This window comes from Sceloporus undulatus, chromosome 7, assembly GCF_019175285.1.
Source record: "Sceloporus undulatus isolate JIND9_A2432 ecotype Alabama chromosome 7, SceUnd_v1.1, whole genome shotgun sequence".
Taxonomy (NCBI): domain Eukaryota; kingdom Metazoa; phylum Chordata; class Lepidosauria; order Squamata; family Phrynosomatidae; genus Sceloporus; species Sceloporus undulatus.
The window spans coordinates 45,075,368-45,099,718 of record NC_056528.1 but is presented as its reverse complement, the minus strand read 5'-3'; the positions used below and the strand labels follow the sequence as shown (position 1 = coordinate 45,099,718).

The 24,351-nt window shown below is 41.3% G+C and overlaps 1 protein-coding gene across 1 annotated transcript in view; it reads left to right on the top strand.

The window, feature by feature from the left end:
* Nucleotides 1-24,351, top strand: part of LOC121936846 (connector enhancer of kinase suppressor of ras 2-like) — a 327,954-nt gene that overhangs the window by 241,893 nt on the left and 61,710 nt on the right. Inside the window, exon 14 of the mRNA XM_042479498.1 lies at nucleotides 14,488-14,522. Coding sequence (XP_042335432.1) covers nucleotides 14,488-14,522 — 35 coding nt within the window. The remainder of the gene's footprint in view (nucleotides 1-14,487; nucleotides 14,523-24,351) is intronic.

Below are 24,351 nucleotides of genomic sequence, written 5' to 3'. Positions count from 1 at the left end.
GCATATGGTCTAATTGAGTCCATCTATCTATATGGTCTTCCTCTCTTTCTAATACCCTCCACTTTTCCTAGCATTATTGCCTTTTCTGATAAGTCATGTTCTCATGATATGACCAAAGTTCAACAGCTTCAGCTTAGTCATCTTTCAGGCTTGATCTGTTCTAGGACCCACCTATTCGTTCTTTTTGAAGTCCACGGTATCCTCAAATGAATTTATTTTCTTTTTGTCCATTTTCTTAACTGTCCAGCTCTCACATCCATAGATGGTAATGGGGAATACAATTGCTTGTATGATTCAGACTTTCATATTTAGTTGTATATCTTTGCTGTTTAGGATCTTTTCTAGTTCTTTCATAGCTGCCCTCCCCATTCTTAGCCTTCTTCCGATTTCATGACAGCAGTCCCCATTCTGATCGATGGTACAGGAATTATTTTACTATTTCTATACTATTCTTTACTATTTCATTGTCCAGATTGAAGATGTTAAGGTCCTCTGTGGTCATTATTTTTGTTTTCTTTATGTTTGACAGTAAGCCGGCCTTTGCACTTTCTTCCTTCATCTTCCTAAGTACAGTAGTTGCTCTAGGTCTGCAATGTTTTCTGCTAATAGTATGGTGTAGTCTGCATATCTTAAGATTGTTGATATTCCTTCCTCCTATTTTCCCTCCTCCTTCTTCTGAGTCTAAGCCTGCTTTTCTTATTATATGTTCTGCATACAAGTTGAAAAGACAGGGTGTTAAGATGTAGCCTTGTCTGACCCCTTTGCCAATTGGGAACAATTCAGTTTCTCCATGTTCTGTTCTGACACTGGCCTCTTGTCCTGAGTACAGATTCCTCAGGAGGACTATCAAATATGTTGACACTCCCATGTTTCACAGCCTTTCATGATCTATGCAGTCAAAGGCTTTGTCATATAATGCATTACGCTTAATGACATCACCAGCGGCCAATCCCGGGTCTCACGTTTTGATGGTTTTTGTGTTTCAGGAGAGCAGGAAGATGAGCAGAGATGCATTCAGCTATGTTTCTGTAATTGGATACCTTGCAACAGGCATCTTCAGAGACCTCCAGGAATCCCTGCAGGCTCTTTATAGATGACATCCTTGCAGCACATCTAGCTACAAGAAAATGGTTGGATACATTCCTGCTCATGCTTAAAAGCTAATTTAATTAATATAGTATAAAACAGAACAATTAAAACAATACAGCACACCCTTCAAAACTCTTCCTTTAAGCACCTTAAGTTCTAAAACCCAGTCCGAATATCTGATTTTTTTTTTTAAAGTCTTCTGATTCTTCCTTGTCTTCAATCTCTTTTTCTTCTTCCTCCTGGAAGGAAAGGGGGAAGAGAGCCTTAGAATTTAATATTCACTAGCCAGAGTGCAGCTTGTCAGTGAGCATTAGTGTAATCGCTGGAGAGATGGTGAAATTTCTTCTCTACCTCAGGCAAGGACACACTGATGTTGCGATGGAAGCATTTATACCACCAATCTGCAACTTGATTTGCTGGAAGTCACATTGAAAAGCGAGACTTCATGCCTTGCCATTCCCTTTTTTGTATCGCTGTGAAATCAAATGGCCAGCCTTTCTGCCATCCTCTTTGCTTGGCGCCTCTTGAGTTGGGAGGCTGCCAGGTGACACTGCTCTGAGCAATAGATTTGTCCTTGCAGTACAGGAAACCATCAGGCGCTTCCCGGTTTTGTTGTTGCTCTTTGCCATCAAGTTGGCTTCAACTTTGTGAATGAGAGACCTCCAAGCGCTGCTCAAGTCCTACAAACTCAGGGCACCCATGGCTTCCTTGACTGAATCAATCCACCTGTATCTTAGTGCCTTTAATATTTGTTGCTGTGGTTGTGGTCCTTCAAGTTATTCCTGACTTATGGTGACCCCAAAGGTGAACCTATCATGGGGTTTTCTTGGCAAGGTTTGTTCAGAAGAGGTTCACCATTGCCTTCCCCTGAGGTTGAGAGCACGTGACTTGCCCAAAGTCCACCATTTCGTTTTGTGGCCAAGATGGAGTGTAGTCCAACACTCAAATCAATACGGCATGCTGGCTCTCACCCAGCATTATTGTCTTTTGCAGTATGTGTCCCTTGGTAAGTTACAACTGTAATATGATATAGCTATCACTGGGGGAAAGAATTACAGTCACCCTTTTTAACTCATGGATCTCAGATCCACAACTTTGAAAATCTGCGGAGGGGCGACCTCTGCTATTTTTAATGGGGTGTGCCCCCATGTGCACGCACATGGGCATGTGCCCCATTTAATCAACTTATGATGACTCTGTGAATAAGAGACCTCCAAGCGCTGCTCAAGTCCTACAGACTCAGGGCACATATGGCTTGAATATGTGCAAGCCTCTGCTTTTGTGTGGGGGTCCAGAATGGATCCCCTACAAAAGCGGGAGGCCAATAGTAATTTCAAGAAACTAATTATTTGTAGCTCATTGCTCCTATTATTGTTAATCATTGTTAATTTACCTTAAGTCAACTTTGACTTAAGTGACAGATCTCCAAGATACCCTATTATTAACAGCCCTATTCATGTTTTACAGATTTAGGGCTGTCACTTCCTTGATTGAATCTATCCACCTGCAATGTGGTCTTGCTCTTTTCTTACTGCGTTCTACTTTACCAAGCATTATTGTCTTTTCCAGTGAGTCACATCCTATGTCCAAAGTACAACAGCCTCACTTTAGTCATTTTGGTTTTGAGTGAGAGTTCAGGCTGATTTGTTCTCAGACTCATCGATTTGTCTTCTCAGTTACTGACCCTTAATGTGTATGCATGTCCAGATTTTTATTTGATTTTATTTTAGTTTTGCTTATTCAAATTGTTGCTTGCTCCATAAAGATTTCTCTCAGGATGACACAGAAAAAAAGGAGAACAGATTTTTTTTTTTAAAACATTAGAGCTATCTGTGCAAAACAGCAGCAGAACAAGAGAGCAGTCAGATTGACAACAAGGCAGAGGCTAAAGTCATGCTAAGTAACAAACAATACAGAGGGTTTTAAAAAAAGAGAGAGAACTAGCCACAAATTTAGAACCACCTTAAAATCCACCTTGGCAAGAGAAACGTACATACTTTTAAAAGCCTTTTACAACAGAAGGAGGAGGTGCAAGGAAGTAGAAGAAGAGAAGGGGAAGAAAGAAGAGGAGGAGGAAGAAACATTAAAGTATTGGAAGTGATGGGAGTTGCAGTTCAACCTATCTGCAGGTCTGCCAGCCTGGGAAAGCTTTTTGTACAACATTACATCAAGGCCTTTCCAGCATTATACAACATTTCACTTGAATGGTGCTATTTTATTCATTCATTCATTCATTCATTCATTCATTCATTTATGGGATTTATATCCTGCCTTTCTCCCAAAATGGGATTCAAGGTAGTACTACAATTCTGCATAAGTCATGTGTTCTCATGGTATGACCAAAGTACAACAACCTCAGTTTAGTCTTCTTCGCCTCCAAGGAAATTTCAGGCTTGATCCGTTCAACAAATAATTGTGAAACTGTGAAACAAATAATTGACTCACCGTCGTGATCTAACCAAGGACCCCCACTACGGAAGTATAGTGTTTTATTCCGTATTGACCACTGTGGTTCCATTCTGTGGGATGCCAGGATGGACAGTTTAGGGAGAGGCCTTGGGAATTTTCAGCTAGAGGGCTCCAGGGCCTCATCAAACTACAAATCCCAAGATGCCATAACATGCAGCCATGACAGTTAAAGTAAAGCAACAGTGCTATAATCCTGTAGTGTGGATAGGCCCCTGGTTACTGTAGTCTGGTGTACAACCTCCAGCAGAATTGTGCTAGAGGTAAAGCAACAGACTGATCCACAAGAGGGATCAATTTTTATGTTTAATATTCTTTACCAGTTCCTTTTTTAAAATAAATAAATAAAAGGAAACAGAATATAAAGCCTTTATAATAAAGGTGTCAGCTCTCAAGCAAAGATTACCTATGGCCTTTGATCCCTGGAGGGGATGCGCCTCCTTGGAGAGGAACTTTCAAACAAGTCCATGACCTTGGTGGGTCCTGTGATATTTCAGATGCATATAATCTAGAATCAGTTGCAACCGGCTCGGATTGGGAGGTCTATTGAATTATAAGCAGAGATAAAGACAAGGTCCATAAAGCCTGTACGATAAGGCAGCCCTGATGAGAAACATATTCTAGGCACATTTTGCTCTTGAAAGGAGACTGGACATTTGCCTCTGTCCTCTGGGATATATTATAGACATGACAAGAGGGACAATTAAGAAAAATGGAGCCTGGTACAGCCACAGCAGAACAGCTCCCAGGGGAGATTTTTCAAACCTACCAAGGTAAAGCAGAAAGTAGGAAGATTAATGATGCTGGACAGCACCCAACTCTAATAGATATAGTTCCACAAATTCTTACATGAAGCATCCATGGTATCGAACAAGTGTCTTTCTTGATGATGGTGGTGGTTGCAGCAGCTGTCAGAAATATTTAAGCTGTCCCTGAGTGTGTGTGAATGTTTGCATGTGAATCTATAATTGTCCTCTTAGAATCATTTTTCATGTATATGTAGAAGGCAGTGAGGAGAATAAGCTGGTGTAGATCTGACTTACACAATGGGGCAACTTCTCAGTTTCCTGGAAAACCATTTTGAAAGGTACTGCTATAAAAGGACCTCAAAGGGCGACTCCAGAAGAAAATGAGGAAACAAGCATTTATCAATTAAGTTTGGTTCCGTTCATCTAGGGCTCTGCCTGCACTGGATGGTGTGTCTGGGGCTAATCTCAGAGCATTGTGTTCCAGAACTGGCCCCGAATTGGCCATGATGTTAGCCATATTGGTGCTCCTGATTGGCAGGGGGCTGGACTCAATTCTGTTGTGGTCTTTTCCAACTCTATGATTCGATTATTCGATGATTCTATATGCATTTGGCCAAACTTGATATGATGGTACAGTGTTGTTTGGATGGACCAGCTGGGCAGCCACAGCTCCAGGCACAGGCCATTCACTTTGGGCAAAGTTGGGTTAACGGGGTTAACGGGGAGACCTACTGTATTTCACAGGAGGTTGTGATGCATTGTGCAGTCAGACAGCACTGGCGTCGAGGTGGGAATCAGGTTTTTCATCCATGCAGACAGGGCCTAGAACTCAACTGAGATCAAGGTTGTATTCTCTAGTATAGATGTTATTTGAGCATGGCAGCATAGCTTGAACAAGTTAATTCTGAATTCCTTTCCTGAAATGTCTTATCAGAATGTAATGTAGCAGGCACTATGACTGCTGTCTGGGATCTTTTGAGGGTTGAGTTGGTTATTTGTTGTTGCGTGCCTTCAAGTCATTTCCAACTTATGGACCCTAACGTACAGTATCTCATACAGATATGTATCTCTTAAGAAACTACCTTTGCTGGAATGTTCTTTGGCCTTTCTTTCCATCTTCGACTACCAGGGTGTCCTGTAAAGAAGATAGCACACTATACTGTTGCAGTGCTATTATTCCACTTTAACTGCCATGGCAACATTCTGTGGAATTTGGGGATTTGTAGTTTAGTGAGACCCAAGAGATCTCTGGTCGAGAATTCTGAATGTCCCTAGCTAAACTGCAAATCCCAGTAATCCATAGGAGGCAGCCATAGCAGTTAAAATGGAATAATAGCACTATAACAGTGTTGTATGATAAGTCTTTAAGTTGGCACCAGACTTTTCATATTCTCTCTTTTCTGTCTTTATAGCCACCTTAAGTCCTACATTGGAGAAAAGGTGGGATATAAATTTAAAAAATTTAACTGTTGTCATTTTTAAATGACATATTTAGTGTCATATTTGATTGGCAAAATACTACAAAACAGGTTAATGTCTGAGCCAGATAAAAGGTTGCATGGTTATATTTATTTCACTGTGTTGCTATGAGACAGTAGCAGATAATCCTATATGATCAGATTGCAAAGCCCGACTGTCAGCACTTCAAGGAAATCCCTTCTTGTCATTGCAAAAGTAATCTGATCTTTTTTGCATCCATTTTCAGTTACATGGTTATCTTTGAAACTGACAAGAAAACACAGGGTGGTCATTTAAACTATGAATCTGTGGTTCCAGGAGATCCAAGGTGGCATGACGTACAAAGTCTAGTGTGCAAAGAAAGAAAAGGGATGGACTCTCAGAACTCGGTGGTGCTGAGGGCAGACTGGAATAGAGAGGCAATTGGAGGGGAAATTGTCCTCTTTGCTCTAACCTAGAGTTCATTTCAAGGGGCAACTTTGGATGTTGCAAGGATTTAAACCACAAGCATCTGAAAGTTTGTGAATTGAACTGATGACAGCAGATGCTTGCGTAGCTTTGTTGTTGCTTTTAACTGCTCTCAAGTTGACCAAAACTCATGGCGACCCTGTGGATGAGGCATCTCCAAGATTCTCCTGTCCTCCACTACTTTGTTCAGGTCCTGTAAATTCAGGCCTGTGACCTCCCTGATTGAGTCTTGTCATCTGCCGTGCAGTATTCCTCTCTTTCTGCTGCCTTCTACCTTTTCTAGCATTATTATTCAAGTACGACAGCCTCAGGTCCATCATCTTGGCTTCCAGGAAAAAGTTCAGGCTTGATCTGTTCAAGGATCTGTTGGTGGTTTTGGCTGTCCACAATATCCGCAACACTCTTCTGCAGCACCACATCTCAAATGAGTCAATTTTCTTCCTATCTGCTTTTTTTTCACTGTCCAGCTCTCACACTCATACATAGTGCTGAAGAATACAACAGCTTGGACACTTCTACCTTTAGTGCTCAGTTGTATATCTTTACACTTTAGGATCGGCTAGTTCTTTCATGGCTGCCCTTCCCGTTCCTAATTTTCTTGTTTCTTGACTGCAATCTCCATTCTTATCAATGTTTAATGCAAGGTATGGGAACTTTTTAACTATTTCGATTTCCTCATAATCTAGGTTGAATTTATGTAGATCCTCCATGGTCAATTAATTTTGTTCCCTTTATGTTCAGCAGTATGGCTGCTTTTGCACTTTCATCTTTTACCTTCCTCTTACTTTCCGCTGGAAGGTGAAGACATTTGTATTCAAGCAGGCCTTTGGATTTTAATTCTGGACCATTAGCATGTGTGTAAGGTGGTAAGCTGTATTTTTAATGTTTATAAAAAATTTAATTTAATTCTGCTTTAAATATGTTTTTAACTGTTGTGGATTTTTTTACAAAAAAAAAAATAGTAGCCGAAATCCTGTATGTCCTTTCATGCAATATAAATTTGCACACACTTAACTAAGGCTAAGGTAGCAGAGCCACTAAGAAACCCAGCCCTCATCTGCACTGCAAAAATAATGCAGTTTGACATGAAGAAAAAGAAGAATCTTTATTACGGCCATAGACTAACACAGATAAAAAGGAGATACAGAATAAAAGAAAATAAAACACAGGCCACCGATCATATCAAAATTCTTAATTTTGACCCCAAAACCTGCCCTCGACTTATAGCCGAGTATTTACGGTATATAAATAATATGTGGGGAGAGGTTTCTCATGTTGTTTTTACACCTTAAATACATTTTAAAAGATTAGTATATACATTGTAGATATAAATTTCAAATGTCTTTAAAAATTATCATAGAATCAAAGGCAAAAATGTGACAAGGGACTGTACGATTGCATAACTAAAGTGCTATATAGATGGGCGCAATGGAGCACCGCCGTCACACGAGAGGGGTAGCACTTCCAGACACCCCTTGCCCCTCTCATGTGATGAGGGTGTCAAAATGGCGGTGCCCTGTATAGATGGGCACCGCCATTTTGAAGCAACGGATGCTTAGCGTACGCACGTCGCGACACCATTGTGATGTTGCGAGTGCACCACTGGCACACTGCAGCATCACAATGGAACCCCAAAAAGAACCCGCTTTTTGCAGGTTCTTTTTGCTGTGCGAGAAAGCCGCGTGGTTTGTCTACTGCAGCTTCCTCGCGCAACAAAACAAGGCACAGGCAGACCACCCTTTTTGGGCGGTCTGTACCCCACCTAAGTCACTGGAAAGACAGAAGATTAATTGGGACAGCCCCTGCCAAAGCGCAACAGGAGGAACTGCCGCAAAGTTCTGTGGTTTTCTCTCATTCCACTTTTTCCCTTTGTTCTTGGCTTACTGCAAACTGAGTTCAAAGTGCCAACATAGTTGGCACTTAATTTAGTCAGCAGGGGGAGAGGAAAAGAAGAGATTCCCTTGCCCTTCCCTGCAGCCTCAAGCAAAAGCAAGGTGCTGCAACCACCCCTCGCTTGTCTGTTCTTCCTCATTAATCATTTTTGCTATCTTGAAGCACTTGCTTGGCCACATGTGTTCCGGTTTTCATTTGTGAAATGTTGGAGGGTATGGACTGAGCTGTAGAACGACTAGCCCTTGTTGCTCATCCTGGAGGAGCCAGACTGTTGCAGAGCAGAACAAACAATTAAAGCTGCTTGTGCAAATCCAGGGGAGATTGTTATATGCTTCCCATTTTTGCTCTCCAGTGGTTCACTAAAATTTTTAGCAGGGGTTGCTGATTTTCCTTGGATGTTGTGACGATGTGTCTGAGAGATGACTCCAAATTAATACAGCTTGCAGACTGCAAATTAATGGTTGGGATGCATGAAGTGCTTGGTGTCATCAGGTCATTAATACAGTATTAGGAGGCGATGTCAGGAAATGATGATAATTAAAGGCCTGGTGTGGCAACCTTGAAGGACACTTATGCGAGTGATTCCCTCAGAGTCAGCAAGCTGGCTTGTCTAAATGAAGCACTCCTCAAGCTAAGTGGGGCTTCCTATGTCAAACCTTCCTTAATTAAATACAAATTTCATAGAATTTGTTAAAGAGCCTATTAACAATCCGGCTAAATTGATATTTATCACCTCTACAACGCAGCCCCCTTTGCAGATTAATTAAATCACACAACTACTAGTGGCCTCTTCTCCCGCCCTGCTACCATTAGCATACCCTAAAATGAAGTGAAATATTTAAAGATTGGCTACAAGTGGGTGTATCCCTGTTGGCTTCAAACTGTTTTTCTGTATAACACAGAGTGTTTCCTATTAGGAGCATGGTAGTTAGAACTAGAACAAGATGTTTCAATATACAGTTGTTTCCATCCTTGTTTCAAAGTGAGAATGTTCCACATTTGGGGTGCCACAGCTGAGAAGGACCTTTCCCGTGTCTCACGTATGAGCACTGGATGCCATTAGTCCCTTGCATGCATTCATGGAAAGAACACACATGTACTGTATACATGAAAATGTAGCTCTCTTTGGCTTCTTTCGGCAATCGAATGGATTCAGGATGAAGCTCAGCCTTGCTTGTTTCAGACACAACCCCTTCCTGACTCCTAAAAGCTTCCATTGATAGATCACACAATGAAAACTATTCTGAAGGAACGAACAAAGGCCAGATAGTAAACCTGTCCATTTTATGTCTGTTGGCCAATCATTCCTTCTAAATCAGCCCCTAAACCTGTATGCTGCAGGACGTGTAGGTTTCATTTCACCAAATGAACAATTAAATTATAGCAGGCTGGTAAAAAAAGGATGTTCACTTTTGGACTGTCAGCAGTCCCAAAATAGCAGTGGAGCTTGTTGTAGATGTCATAGCTGATACAAGGCACTATTTTAAAGACAGGAGTAGGCATTTTCAGCCAATTTTCCACTCTTAGTACCATCTGGGGCTGAACAGACTGCCAAAAATGCATGCATGCATCCATATATATATATATATATATCTCCTGGAAGTGGCCAGAAATCCACTTCTGATTCTGAACTAGGATTTTTAGCTGTTAAGCAGCATGCAGGAACATGGGTCTGGGTAAAACTATTTAAAAGGTGAAATGCTTCTTATTCTTCTTCTATGACAGTGCAGGAATGCAGTAGGTCCTTGGTATCTGGTTTGGTTCCAGGACTCTCATGGATGCCAAAGTCCATGGATGCTCAAGACCCATTATATACAAAATCCATGGATGCCCAAGGCCCATTTGTATGCATTATATAAAATGATATCCCTGATTAGGTTAGATTTCTGAATGTTTACAGGAGGGTCATGGATGTTTGAATCTGTGGAAACAGAATCTGTAGATATGTATTTGGTATTTCTATCAAGCACAGTACCCACTGTAGCATTCTGGGGTTCTCTGGGGCTGAGAGTGTGTGACTCAAACTAGGCAACTCACTGGGTTTCCATGGCTGAGTGGGGAACTGAACCCTAGTCTCCAGAATCATAGTCTAGCGTTCAAACCACTACGCCACATTGGCTCATTGCTCCCCGATAAGAATTTTCCCCCAAATAAATTTTCTTTCTGTCCTGAAGTTTCTAGTTTTCACAACTGACTAGCTATGATCATCTCTGCAATATATTCATGCATATATATATATAGAGAGAGAGAGAGACAGAGAGAGAGAGAGAGAGTCATAATAGACCCAAGAAACTGGAATGGTTAAGGATAATAGACGGCTTATTATTATTATTATTAAATTAACTTCATCTGAAAATGTTGACAGCAGTTGTCAGTACAGTGATGAAATATGTAGCTCAGCAATGAATTACAGTACAAATGCTTGTTAACTATGTTAACAAATGGTTTTTTAAAACTGTCATCTGTAAATAAGTCTACTGAAACAAACTGAGGAATGGGAGCATTACTGTAAATTCAGGGCCAACGTACCAGAAGGTGAAGTGGGGTAAGCATCCCAGACAGCGCATGTTGGGTGATGGCCTTTAGGTAGAGAGTATATGCCGCATGGACTCCGCATCTCCTAAGATAGCCTGCCCATTGTCTTCAATTGCAGTAAAGGAGATTGTATCCCACACAATCATACCTTCGACAGCAAGATGGCTTGGTCATCCTTGTTAAATTAAGTAATTGGTTTTTCTTTATAATAATTCTTATCTTTGGGGAAAATTCAAGGAAGTATGGATTCTTTGAATGTTTTATTAAGAAAAAAACTTCTACGTCTTTAAGCAGTGATCCTATATATGCTTACCTGGAAGGAAGTCTTAATGGGACATACTTCTAAATAAGTCTCAGTAGGGTTCACTTCTGAATAGGGATAGATATGACCATGCATTCCTACAGGACTTGAAAGGATGTCATAAGGAAGAAGGGGCAAGGTTGTTTTCTGCTGCCCCAGAGACTAGGACGCAGAGCAATGGATTCAAGCTACAGAAAAAGAGATTCCACCTCAACATTAGGAAGAACTTCCTGATGGCAAATGCTAGTTGACAGTGGAATATGCTGTCTTGGAGTCTAGTGGAGTTGTATTCTTTGGAAGTTTTAAAACAGAGGCTGGTGGCCTTTGGGCTGAAGGACAGGGTATAAATACCATCAAAAATAAAATTAAAAATCAGTCGGGGGTGCTTTTGTTGTGTATTCCTGCATGGAAGGGGGTTGGACTGGATGACCAACTCTACGATTCTATGATTCAACATCTTGCATATATATGAGTGTGTGTGTGTGTGTGGTTGCTATGTTTAGATGTGTTTGTTTTGTTCCCTCTTATATAATAATGTTTCAATGGTCATTTTTGGGGTCCTTCCCTGGCTCTTTCTAGAAGTGGATAGGAAATGGATACTGGTCCTTCTAGTTTGTGGCACCCTAGGACTGGAATTTTCTTCCCAAAAAGGCTCATTTCAAACCAAACAAAATGTCTTTTCACTGACAAGGAAAATCTTTTCAGAGTTGGCATCCATGGTCAGCATCACTGGGCAACTGCCAAGCCCAATGCTCCAGGAAACAATCTTTTTCCAGCTATCACAACCTCTCCTTTTCTCTTTCTCTCTTTCGTTCATTCTCTCTTTATTCCTGTTGAGCTGCTCCATTTAAGCATTAAGCAAAGTCAAAACAGAGTAAGGAGATAGAGCTGCATCCTTGACTTGCCCAGTGCCTTCCCACATGGCACAGAGAGAGAAGGCAAGCAAATGGGGTGACCGTAACTATGATGGCAGTGATGTTGGCCTACTGAAGAGAGATGGCCCCTGGGCATCTCACCAGTGGGATCTTCCAAACCTGGAGCCAGAACTGTTTTATTTGCTCAGGAGGTCTTGAAGGTCTCTTAAGGTTTGCTTCTTTGCTACTCCTTTCAATTCTTGGCTGCTTTATGAATTGCCCTGTTTGATTCTTGTTGATACCTTTGGAAACCATCAGTCCTCCAAAACAGAATGGAAAAAGAATGGAAATGTAATGGTGATGATGTATATTTTCATATCCACTGATAAACGTGTCTAGCATACTTTTGGGGAAAGCATCCTTGAATTCTGTTAACCTTGCTAGGCCGAAAATTTAATCTGTTAACATTTATTCATCAAAACATTTAGATCCTATCGTTTGTCAGTGCCCTCAGCCACTGTTGATGCAGGGATGCGGTAAGCGACCTGAGCCCTGCTTACATTTGGAATTACAACTCCCATGAGACCCATCCATCACAACAAATGGTGAAGAATGATAGGAGCTGTAGTCCCCAAGCATGCAAATACACTAAGTTGCCTATACGGCTCTAGCTGTCAGTGAAGAATTGCTGATAATCCCTTGCATAATTACTATATATAGGACTGGGCACAACAGTGCTACGAATGTACTTAGCATCCATATGCTCCTTTAAAATAATTAATTAATTGCAACAGCTACTACATACACAAATCAGTAGGGGGAGGACAAAGTCCCTTACTATTCTCTGTTGTGTCTGCCAACAACTGACTTTCCAAAGTTCCAGAGTTGCAGTTTCTGAAGCTGTTCACACATTTTAGCAGTGTTTGCAAATAGCCAAATGGTACGACAATTTTAGAGCATGTCTGTCTGGGCTTCCAAGCTGTTTGACTGGCTATAGAAGCTACACCATTTTACTTTATGCTGAACTAGGGAGAGGAGCGGCGGAAGAACTGAGGCTTCACTTTGATTTTGGGAGAAAAGCGGGATATAAAGCACTTTAAATGTCATGGCTCATGCTATGGAATTCTGGGATTTATAGTTTTGTGAGATAACTAGCCTTCTCTCTCTGGGACCTCTGGTGCCTCAACATACTACAAATCCTAGGATTACATAGCATTGATCCATGGAAGTTAAAGTGGTGTCAAACTGCATTATTTCTATAGTATGGACAGGGTGACCATACATCCTCCTTTTCCAGGACATGTCCTATATCTCAACCTTCTGTTCAGGAGGAATTTCACAATGTCCTCCATTTGGTGCATGGCTAAGAAGCATGTTTTTACACGAGTGTTTTTAATCTTTTCTCTGGTAATGTCCTCCCTTGTTCTTGAATGCTCTACATTTTGTGGTGCCTTGTCTTCCTTTATGGTTGGGATATGTGGTCACCCTGAGTGCAGGTGCACTCTAAGAAACAAACACACTGTCTATATCAGGGTAAAACTAAATAAGACTACACCATTGATTTGTTTTTAATACTAGCAATGGGCTAAAAAACTATGAAGTCGAAGGCTTTTATGGCCGACATCCATGGGTTTTTGTGGGTTTTGGGGGGGGGGCTATGAGGCCATGTTCTAGAAGAGTTTATTCCTGATGTTTCACTAGCAGCTGTGGCTGGCATCTTCAGAGCTGCTGGTGAAACATCAGGAATAACCTCTTCTAGAACATGGCCTCATAGCCCAAAAAACCCACACAAAACTCCAAAATTTGCAAATATCTCAGTAAAACAGGGCTTTGTTGGTGGCTGTGAAACTTCCTCCAAAGAGAGGTTATGAAGAACCTGTAGTTTGGGGGACAGAATTCTTATGAGAGGCAATGCCCTCATCCACTAACTCCATAGCTACACTCCTGGGAATGTCCATGATATTGGTGTTGGAACCTACAGGACAATAGACATAGACCCTTTCCCTGCACCAAGTTCTTTTTGCTCCATGGATGACTCCAAAGCAAGAGCACTTGTGTATGAGATACTCCTAGTGTGACTTTTCGTTATTGATACAGTGAGCCCTTGATATCTGTTGGGGTTTGGTTCCAGGACCCTCTGTAGATATCAAAATCCATTGATGGTCAAGTCCCTATAAATACAATGGCATAATAAAATGGTGTCCCTTATATAATATGGCAAAATCCAGGTTTGCTTTTTTGGATTTATTATTATTATTATTATTTTGAATTTTCAATCCTTGGATAACTGAATCCATGGATAAAAAATCCATGGATATGGAGGGACAATTGTACATTGCAGTTTTAAAATTAAAATATGTTGTCCTCCATCCTAACTGCCTTGGTTTAAAATGCAAAAAGGAACAGGCAATAACCCCATCTCTGTATCCTGCATTGCAAAATCGGTTTTGTTTTTAATGCTTCTTGCAAAAGCTTTCTTCAGACTGAGGGTAGGTTTTCAGCTTCCTTCCCGTTCGAACTACCAACCTGCTGACTTGGGTTGTTTCCGTGGCCTTGTTTTTCCTGCAGATAAGACAGCTCTGATCATGTCAGTGAACTCTTTTTCTTCTTCTTCTTCTTCCTCTCCAAATGTGAAAACATCACTTCTTCTTTCTCTTTTTCTTCCTTCTTGCAGAGGGCAGGAGATACCATCGCTGGAGATTCTGAAAGGTAATGTTAAAAAACTTTGTCTTCTTGTCGTCTTCCTCGCGAATGTATTTGGAGAGCTGCTTGCCAGCTGTGTTCATTTGAATGTGTGACAAACCTCCCTGAGATTTTGTGTCCCTTGGCAATATTGCATTTGCAAAGGTTGCCACATCATATGCAGAACAGAACTAGAACAGAATAGAACCGCATCACCTGTCGATTGCATGGGAAAGGGATGAGCCAAGGATACAAGTGATTTCAGGGGTCTTTTTGGAAAAATCAACATTTCAGTTGGAATTACAAGGTGCAATTCATATGTTGACTTAGATAAATAAATATATTTTCCAGCTACAGTTCAAATTTTATACTTAATCTTCCAAAAGTAAAAAAAAAGAACTCCTTTTTTTTTGAAATGGTTGGATTTAAAGTCAAAATTCAGTTGTGCTTAGAGACAAAGCTATATTTAGAGAAGACCTATCAAAATCAATCGCATTGATTTCTGTGTCTCTTCCTGGAAGGATTAAGTCTGGATCCAGCCCAAAGGCATTAAGCTGGATCTATGCCAAGCTAGTTGGACCTGTCTCCTTATGAAATCAATGGGATAATTTAAGTCGAAATGTAACTCAGTTCCTACTGAAACCAGTGGAAATGAAGTGCACTAACTCACTTTCTGTGCAACCACTTTACTGCCTAAATATATAATCATATTTGTTTTGAATTTCTAAAGGAAAGGATGAGGAGGTTTTTTTTCCACTCTTGACTATGGACTTTATCACACAGAGGAAAATTGGAAGTTTAAACAGGGTTTATCCTATGAAAATTGCACAATTTTCAGACACAGATCAATAAAAGAGCCATTATCCTAGGAATAACCAGGCAACAATCGGGCAATGAACAGCAAGACAGCATTTTTGGTATTTTACTGTGAATGATTTGTTGCTCTTTATTGCCTGGTTATTCACGGGTTAATGCCACTTTGATCACTTTTCAACACAACGTCATGTGAAAAGCTTTATCGCAATTGTGCGATATTCCCGGGATAATGGCCATTTAATTGCAACTTCATGTGAAAATCTTAATTGCGAATGAACAGTTTTCACTGGATAATCCCTGTTTATACGTCCAATTGTCCTTGTGTGATAATGTCTTATGCTGGCTAAGGCTGATGGGAATTATAGTCCAATGGCATCTGGAGGGCCAAGCAGAAATGTAGTGACAAGAGGAGAAATGAGGCCTTTGCCCCTAAAAGAAGAATGCTATCCCCCTTGAAATTTTCCTTCAGTTTCCAAATTTCTAGCATTGCAATTGAACATTTAACACTACTGACTTCCCCCAAAGTGATATACCACTATTTCTCTAAAACTGATTCATGTCCCCTCTAAGACTGCAAATATGAAATACACAATTCCCAATCTTGCATAAAATTATTCTAAGATTTATCTTTGCTCAACGTTGTCGATTTGTCAAATTCAGCAAGATCCATCGTCTTCATTGGCCAATCTTCTGTTGGTGTGTCAGTGTCTTTCCATATCTCAGTGTATATTATTCTATCCATTGTAACCATACATTATAATGTCTTTTTCATGATTCTTCTGAATTTGATCAGTCAGCATCCAAGTAGAAAAACCTCTGATTTCATCAGTATCTTGACATTAAAAATTCCTTCTAACATTGAATGAATTTGATTCCAGTATTTCAGTGCCTTATCACATATGGGGGGGAACCTATATTCTGTGTACATTTCCAACATTGGTTTGAACAGTTCTTAAACATTTCCGATAATCTATCTGGTATTAAATACCACCTATACATCATTTTGTAAAATTCTCCCTTAAATCAAAATTCAAGATAAATTTCAATCTCTTTGTCCACATTCTTTCCCATTATTCCTTTTGAAGCAATATTTTGAGCCCATTTCACCATAAAGTCCTTCACTGGTTCCCCTCCTGCTTCAAACCTCAACAATAGTCTCTACATTTTAGCAATCAAACGTTTGTCATCTGCACACAACTTAGTTTCAAACTATGGTTTAGACAGGTCGAACTTTTGCATTTTTGGGTCCTTTTGAAATCTTTCACTTAATTGTCTATTAGCAAAACAATCCTTCCCTAGATTTCAATGACTTCCTTGACTATTATATACTACCAGCAGATCATTTTTTTGTCTACAATTTCTCTTTTGTAGAAATTTCTCCCTTTGAAAAGATTATTTCAAATAATGGTTGTTAAAATTCAAGTTCGCCTTAACATAAATAATCAGGTAATATATATATAGTTCAGTTCTATACTCTCTGGTTGCAACAGCCTTCCTACACACCAAACGGCATGCAGAGTAATGTGTTTTAAATCCAGCAGAACCAAACCTCCTCTCCCTCTCTCTTTGAATCTCATATATCTTAAATCTTACCCTTGGTTGAAGTTAATCTTAAAAATGGATCCCTTCCCAGCAGCATAACACTTCTTGAACTTACTAAGACATTGTAGATGTACAGGAAAATGCCTTTCCACTCATGTACGCTTTTTATGCTGCAGGACTTGCCTTCGGTGCATATATAGCTGTGCATGAAAATCCATTCTCTGTTTTGATACACATGCTGATATCATAAAGACATTCAACACATTAGCAGAGGAAAAAAAGAATTTAGAGATTTTGCCTTTGAAAGTGACATATTTGAAGAAATTTCAAGCGGACCATTTCTCGCTGTCTTGCTACATCCCTGCACCACCTTGATTTAATTCTTATCCGTTTCATTGTGAGCAAAGTGTCTTGGGGATTTTTTTTTTAAATGCATGCATGTATGTATGAATGCACATAGGGATGTGGTGGCTTGGTGGCTAAGACACCAATTCTGATGATCGAAAGACTGGACACTTGGCCATTCGAGGCCCAAGCGCTGCAAGATGGGATGAGCTCCCATCACTAGTCCCAGCTTCTGCCAACCTAGCAGTTCGAAAGCATGCAAATGCAAGTAGATAGATAGGCACCACTTCTCAGTGGGAAGGTAACAGTGTTCTGCGAAGTCATGTTGGGCACATGGCCACCAAGGTAGTCCTCGGACAATGCTGGATCTTCGGCTTACAAATGGAGATAAACATCACCCCTACAGTCGGTTACAACTAGACATTCATGTCAAGGGACTACCTTTACCTTTACCTTTACATATGAAACAGACACACAATTGTGTTCTGAACGACCTATGTATTTCCAGTCTGTATTCAAGGTGCTGGTGATGAATTTAAAGCCCTAATTGGCTTCTGATCTTGATACTTGAGAGAGTGTCTCTCTATATATATACCTGTCTGAAAATTGATATCTATTGGAGGGCCTCCTTCAATATGGGGACACATTGAAGGAAGACATGAGAGAGGGCCTTCATTGTGGTGGAACCCCAACTGTGGCATTATCTCCCCTAGAGGCCCAGTGCTGGGATCATTTTGGTCCCAAGTCAAAACTTGGCTTTCTATTAAAGCCTTTGGGCCTAAATGATTTTATCTTATGGTTGCATTATTTAAAATTGATTTTGTTGTTGCTGTTGTTGTTGTGCCTTCAAGTCATTTCCAACCTGTGGCAACTCTAAGGGAGGGTGACCAGATGTCCTAACTGCAAAAGATGACAAGGCACCACAAAATGTACAGCATTCAAGAAAAAAAATGTAGCCCATTACAACACAAAAGCTAAAAATGCTAGTATACATGTAAATACATTCGTCTTAGTTGTTTGAGCATTGGGCCATGACTTCTGGAGAATGGAGTTCATGTCCCTGCTCAGCCTTGGAACCCCATCTTAGGCAAGTCACACCCTCTCAGCCTCAGAGGAAGGCAAAAACCCCTCTGAATAAATCTTGCCAGGAACACCCCATGATAGGTTTGCCTTAGGGTTGCCATAAGTCAGAAATGACTTGAAGGCAAACAACAACTACATGCACACAATATACATTATTATTATTATCATCATCATCATCATCATCATCATCCAACTTTCTTCTGCCATGATCATTACCTTAACCTTCCACATCTCATCTTATCTTATAATGCTTAGCAATTAGATAAAATCTAACTTAATTTTCCTAATCTCCAGAGTGTGATCTTAACTTACAACTCGCACGCAATTCTTACCTGTCTATTTTAACATTGTAATCTATGTACAAAATGGGGATATAAATAATTTAATAACTAAATTGAATAAATCATAGACACTTTTCCAAATTGCCCTTGGAAAATACAACAACCCTACCCCTTTCCTTTTAGCACAACTGAAAGGGGAACTTCCACGCTGCCTCCGTTCTGTTGCGTCCATGACTTGCCTTGTTTCGAAACGTATGCTTATGTCTGCCACCGCCTCCGCCTCCTTTTCCCCCAGTCTGAATCTAGCTCAGATACGCGAAGGCCAAATTCTCCTCTGAGCATGAACGCTGCAGATTACTCGGCTGAGTTTCTAGCTGCTATGCTGAGATAAGTTTAATGTTGCGAGGTTTGAGTGGCAGGTGTTAAAATGCCCTATTTTCAGGTATTTCAAACTTTCGGTAGATTTTCAATTACATGTTAGATGGCTTTGAGAGTGGATTAGACAAACTGATGGAGAGGCAAACTGTTGCCAGCTATTGGCTGCAGTTGCTTAGTGGAACATCCATTTTCAGGAAGTGTATACCACTGAATATCAGTAACTGGGACAGTAACAATAGGACAGTCGTCTTGAAAACTTGCTGGCGCATTTCCCATAAGCACCAGTTTAGTAAGAAATGGGATGCTGGATTTTTGGTTTGTGGTTTGATGAGGAACAGGTACAAATGTTATTCAGCTTGTTTACTGAAAAATGATTGAGGGGTTGCACTTTTTGCTTCCCCCAACTAAAGTTTTCTGAGCAGTGTACACTCTGTTATAAAGGTTGTGAGTTCAATTCCAGCCAGGGGCTCCAGAGTCGATTCATCCTGGCATCCTTCTGAGGTCACTAAAATGTGTACCCAGCTTTTTGGGGAAATTAACTTGAACATTGTAAAACACTTAGAGACTGCTTAGTTCAGTATGAAGTAGTTTAGAAATGTCGCTGCTATTGCTGTTGCTACGCATGCATATTATAGTGCTTTGCTGGTCCTGTTGTAGATTGCTTTGGAGTGGCTGCTGTAGACTCTCCAGAGGGTCCACCTGGCCCACCTCTCTTTTCATATCCTCTCAGGTATCACTAAGTCCCACCAGCCAGCATGGTGTAGTGGTTTGAGCATTGGACTACTGCTCTGGAGACCAGGGTTCGATTTCCTGCCAGGCAATGGAAATCCACTGGGTGGCTTTGGCTGAGTCACATACTCTTAGCCCAGAATACATTTGCTTTAGGGTTGCCATAAGTCAGAAATGAGTTGAAGACACATAATACCAACAACTACCATCCCTAGGTGATAGGGTTTGGAGCTCTGAAATCTCAAGGTCTGGGTTGCTCCCAGCCTGGCTACCTAACTGAGGGGCTGTACAAACAGCCCCTAAAGAACACCATGCAGCTGCCCCTTTACTGGCTGGATCGGGGTCATGGCCACTGCAAGTTGTGGCCCTAATACGGCCTCCAGAGGGCAGAAAAAGGAGCCACCAAATGCAGCTCCTTTTTGTACCATCTAAAAGGCGCCACAGGCGTGGCGGCACAGCTTTGTGATGGCCTTTTGGTGCTGCATTATCTAGATGTAGTGCCAGGGTCACACCATGATGCCGCACACCATTTAGAACAGTGTGCAACATCATGGTGCGAGGGGGCGGAGTCACAGCGTCAAATGTGTGGACGATCCGGCATGACTCCACCCGCAGGCCAGCACTTTGTGACTGTCTGTACTGGGCCACAGTCCCCTGGACATTGCCTTCTCTTGGTGGACAGAGCTATATGTGCCAAAAAGCTGGTTCTCTGCCATTTAAACTACTCCTCTAGGCCAGTGAAGAACATTTCCCCATCACCTGTACTGAAGTCTGATTGAGCTGCCAGACCAACTGGCTTTTATATACGGAAGGGGAGAGTGCCATCTTCTCCTTGCCGCAGGCCACAAAATGTATTGGGACAGCTCTGATCCCTCAGTCTGATCCAACAGTATTCTTCTTATATTCTTCCTTGCATTCCTTGGGTATGCCTGATTTCAGCTTTCTATTCTTTGCAAAAAAAATATCCTGACAATTGTGATATTCCCAGAAAGGCTAAGTGTTAACAAGTTAAACATAGGTTAAGCATTTCCCCATATTTACATTCTCCAAAGAACCAAGGGACCTTGTTTTATCTACTTTTGAAAGAGATTTTGCCCACAGCCCACGTTCCATCTTTACACAATGCATACAATGAAAAGTGAGGTCGATGCATTGCGACGGCTCGCTTGCCCTTCAGAGAACTGTGCCTTGCCACTTCTTTTAAACGGGTGGCGCAGTCAATCATAGATCCATTAAGGCAGAAAGAAAAACATTTGGTATTGAGCGCTCTGGGCCTTATGTTACTTCTTATGCTCAATGTCAAAAGTTGAAAAACCAAACTGTAGGCTGAGATAGATGGTTTATCAGGCCAAGTTTTATCGTTACAGCTCTGTCAGATTTTCTCGGCAGATTTACGTTCTCATAGGGAAGCGCTGAGTTTTCTGACACAAAGACAGCAAAAAAGTTTTGGGATTTTTTTGCTTTGTTTTTGTTTTTAGCAAAGTAAACTACAGCTTTCAGTAGAAAGTGGAAGTACTGAGAATATTGTGTGGCATTCTGTACTGCAGTTATAGATCTGTGACCTAGACTTACAGATCCATAACTGTTCTGTACCTGCCAATTTGTGGCACTATTGCCACAATTGTAAATGCCTTCCAACTGTACTTTACCAGGCAGCAGCCACACCAAGGGCAGAGGTCTGTTGAGCAAATGATCAGTACACCGACCAATGATATTTCCAGCACTCCCAAACCAGCTAGCAAGGCTGCAACCATCAGAAGAAGGAGCCCTTGACAATTCCTTGTCACATCTTTGCTTGCTGAGAAAAAGGGGCGAAAAAAGCGTCCTCCTGCACCCCATTTGCCAGCTGAACAGATCTGTCTCTTGGTGCAGCTGCTGCCTTGTAAATTAGAATTAGACAGGTAGCTGTTATTGAATTACACATGCATAGCTAAGTAGATGATCCAAACTATGGGTCATTGCTATTATTAATTATTTATTATTAGTTGCCATATTATTAGTTGTCAATTTGTACCCCATCTGTCTGCCAACCAGCAGTTACAAAATAACTAAAATCTAGAGATGGAAAGACTATTCAAAAATATTCCAAAAAGTGGTCAAAAACCATGTTGAGAATCCCTGATGAGAAGAAGCCTGCACTAATGAGAATTTTCGCAGTTCAGGACCTATCCTGCACATAATTTGCACATAGCAGTCTCCGTCAGCACTGTTGCCACAACAAACTACAAATCCCAGAATTCCATGGGATGGGTTGTGGATTAGATCCAAGTCTACCCTGGAAGAGTGCTGGAAAAGAGAGAAGGGCCTCCCCAAAAGATTTCCAAATCACGCTGGTACTACTTTACTCCGGGGAGGAAGGCAAAGGGAGGAGCGAAGAGGAGCTGAGAAGAATCATGGCCTTCCCAGGAGGTTCAAGGAAATGCAAACTGCTGCAGCCTCTCCTAGCTTTGTGTTCTCCCTCATTAACAACTTTTGCCATCTTGACCACATTTTGATTTTGTTTGGCCACACCTGTCCCAGCTTTCCTCTGTGAAATATTTGTGTACGTTATGGTCTTAGTAGTGTCCCCATATGTATGGGACCTTGTCTGCCAGCTTTTCCTCTTGATTCGTCTGCCCTTGAGTAGTGTCAAAAAAGAATCCGATTTCCTGGCTCCTGCCTTTCTACATCCCATTTTATTTATTTAATGGGAAATGTAAATTGCCTCCTTGAAGAGGCACAGAGACAAAACAATCTTGGCCTTGGATTATGAATGTGTCTGCGGGTCCCTGCTGCGTACTTTAAATGAAACAGCTCTCTCTCTCTTTTTTAATCTTTCATTTTCGCCCTAATTAACATTGTGTGAACTGCAGAAATACTGGCATCATAATTACGTAAATGTTTGTCCTTATTGCTAGCTTGATGCATTTATTTAAAGGACCCGCATGTCTTTGGTGGATTGTCACTGGGTGGCTGCTTGCTGCTTATTCTGAATGTAGCAATCAGAATTTTATTACAACTTCTTTATACGCACAGCTTGGCAGCTCATTAGGCATCATACACACACCTTGCCAATATTTCCCAAGAGCTCTGTGTTACCAAAAACACCACTTATTTGACCCTACATTGAAAGCCAAGGCCTGCCCTGTCATTAGGCAGGGCATCTCAGGCAGCAGATTTGGGGTACTACCAAGAGGAGCAAATTGTTAGTAATTTTCTCAGTTATTGTAGTATTTTTACTGCCAGAGGAAAGGAGAGATATATTTGGAATTCTCCACCTCATGTGACAAAATGGCATACCTTCCATCATTTCACTGATGTTTGGCCATATCTGTTCAGCTAAGGAGGCAAAAGGTATGAATGAGGAAGAACACAAAAGCAAGAAGAGGCTGCAGCAGTTTGCTTTTGCATGAGCCTACTGGGAAGGACTCATTCCCTATTCCTCTCCCTGCTGTTGAATGTCACACAAAACTATAATCCCCAGAATCTCATGGCATTATCATGGCAATTAAAGTGATGTCAAACTGGATTGTTTCTGCAGTATGGATTCAGCCAATATTCCAACTTGCACTTTCACTGGGAATAGCAGCACAGGAAAATGGGAAAACCACAAATAAAAATCTGATACACACACACACACACACACACTACTTGAGAAAAAATCTCTCTAGGAATTTCTAGGTCCTCTAGCACAAGTGTATGCTCAACATCTGCTGGAATCATGCTGGAGGGACATACAAATACCTAGAAAAGCAGTCTCTCTAGGAATCTCTAGGTCATCCAACACAATTCTATGATCAGCCTCTGCTAGAGGTTAACCATATAGTTACACTGGAGGACCTAGAGTTTTCTAGAGAGAACATACTAATCAAATTTGTGAATAATCAAATCTGCAAAAGTCAAACCTACAAATATGGGGGGTCAGCTGTACTATGAAGATTGCAGGTAAAGTCAGATGGGGCAGGGGTACTTGAAAAGGACTGGCAGTCAACATCATCAACCCTTCTAATCCCATAGCCCTGTGCTTTGATCCTGCAAGCCTCTACCACTGATAATCCATCAGAAAGTGCAAGGCATTTCATTAACCCTTGCCCCGATAGATGAAAACTCAGCAAAACATATATCCTTCCTTTCTTGCCAATCAGAAATGTACAGAGTCATTGGCATTTCTTCTCAGCAGCCTCCAGTCCAAAAGCAGCAGGAAAAAGAAAGGAGAAAAAGTGGTTTCTCAATCACAGCTGGGTCTCCTCCACCAGCGCCTCAGGCTGCTGACCCTGAAAGAGATGCTGGCTCTAGCCAAATCAGCAGTAGGCTGGCTCTTTTGCTCCCGACTGCTGCTTGTGCCAAAAAAAAAGCAAGCGAAGAAGAGCAGAGCATTAGATCTGGCAGCACTCACAGCCTGGGTTCGAGGCCAGCAGCTTTCTGGGTTTGATTCCCTTTCCTCCCAGAAAAATTAGTTTCTGCTGCTTGGGTGAAATACGTGGGACCCTGCAGATGTCGTGAAACCAAGGAATCACGATCCTGGCTTGCACAACGCAAACACCCACAGTCTTCTGCATATATTGGCTTTTCTCCCACTTAATAAGTATCTGTTTGGAGCTGCCAAAGCCTCCCTTCTTACTATGAGGAGGTATCTTGGACTTATACAGCCATTCTAGGCCATACCTACAAAACCGGATCTTTGGGCACCTCACAAGTAGGCC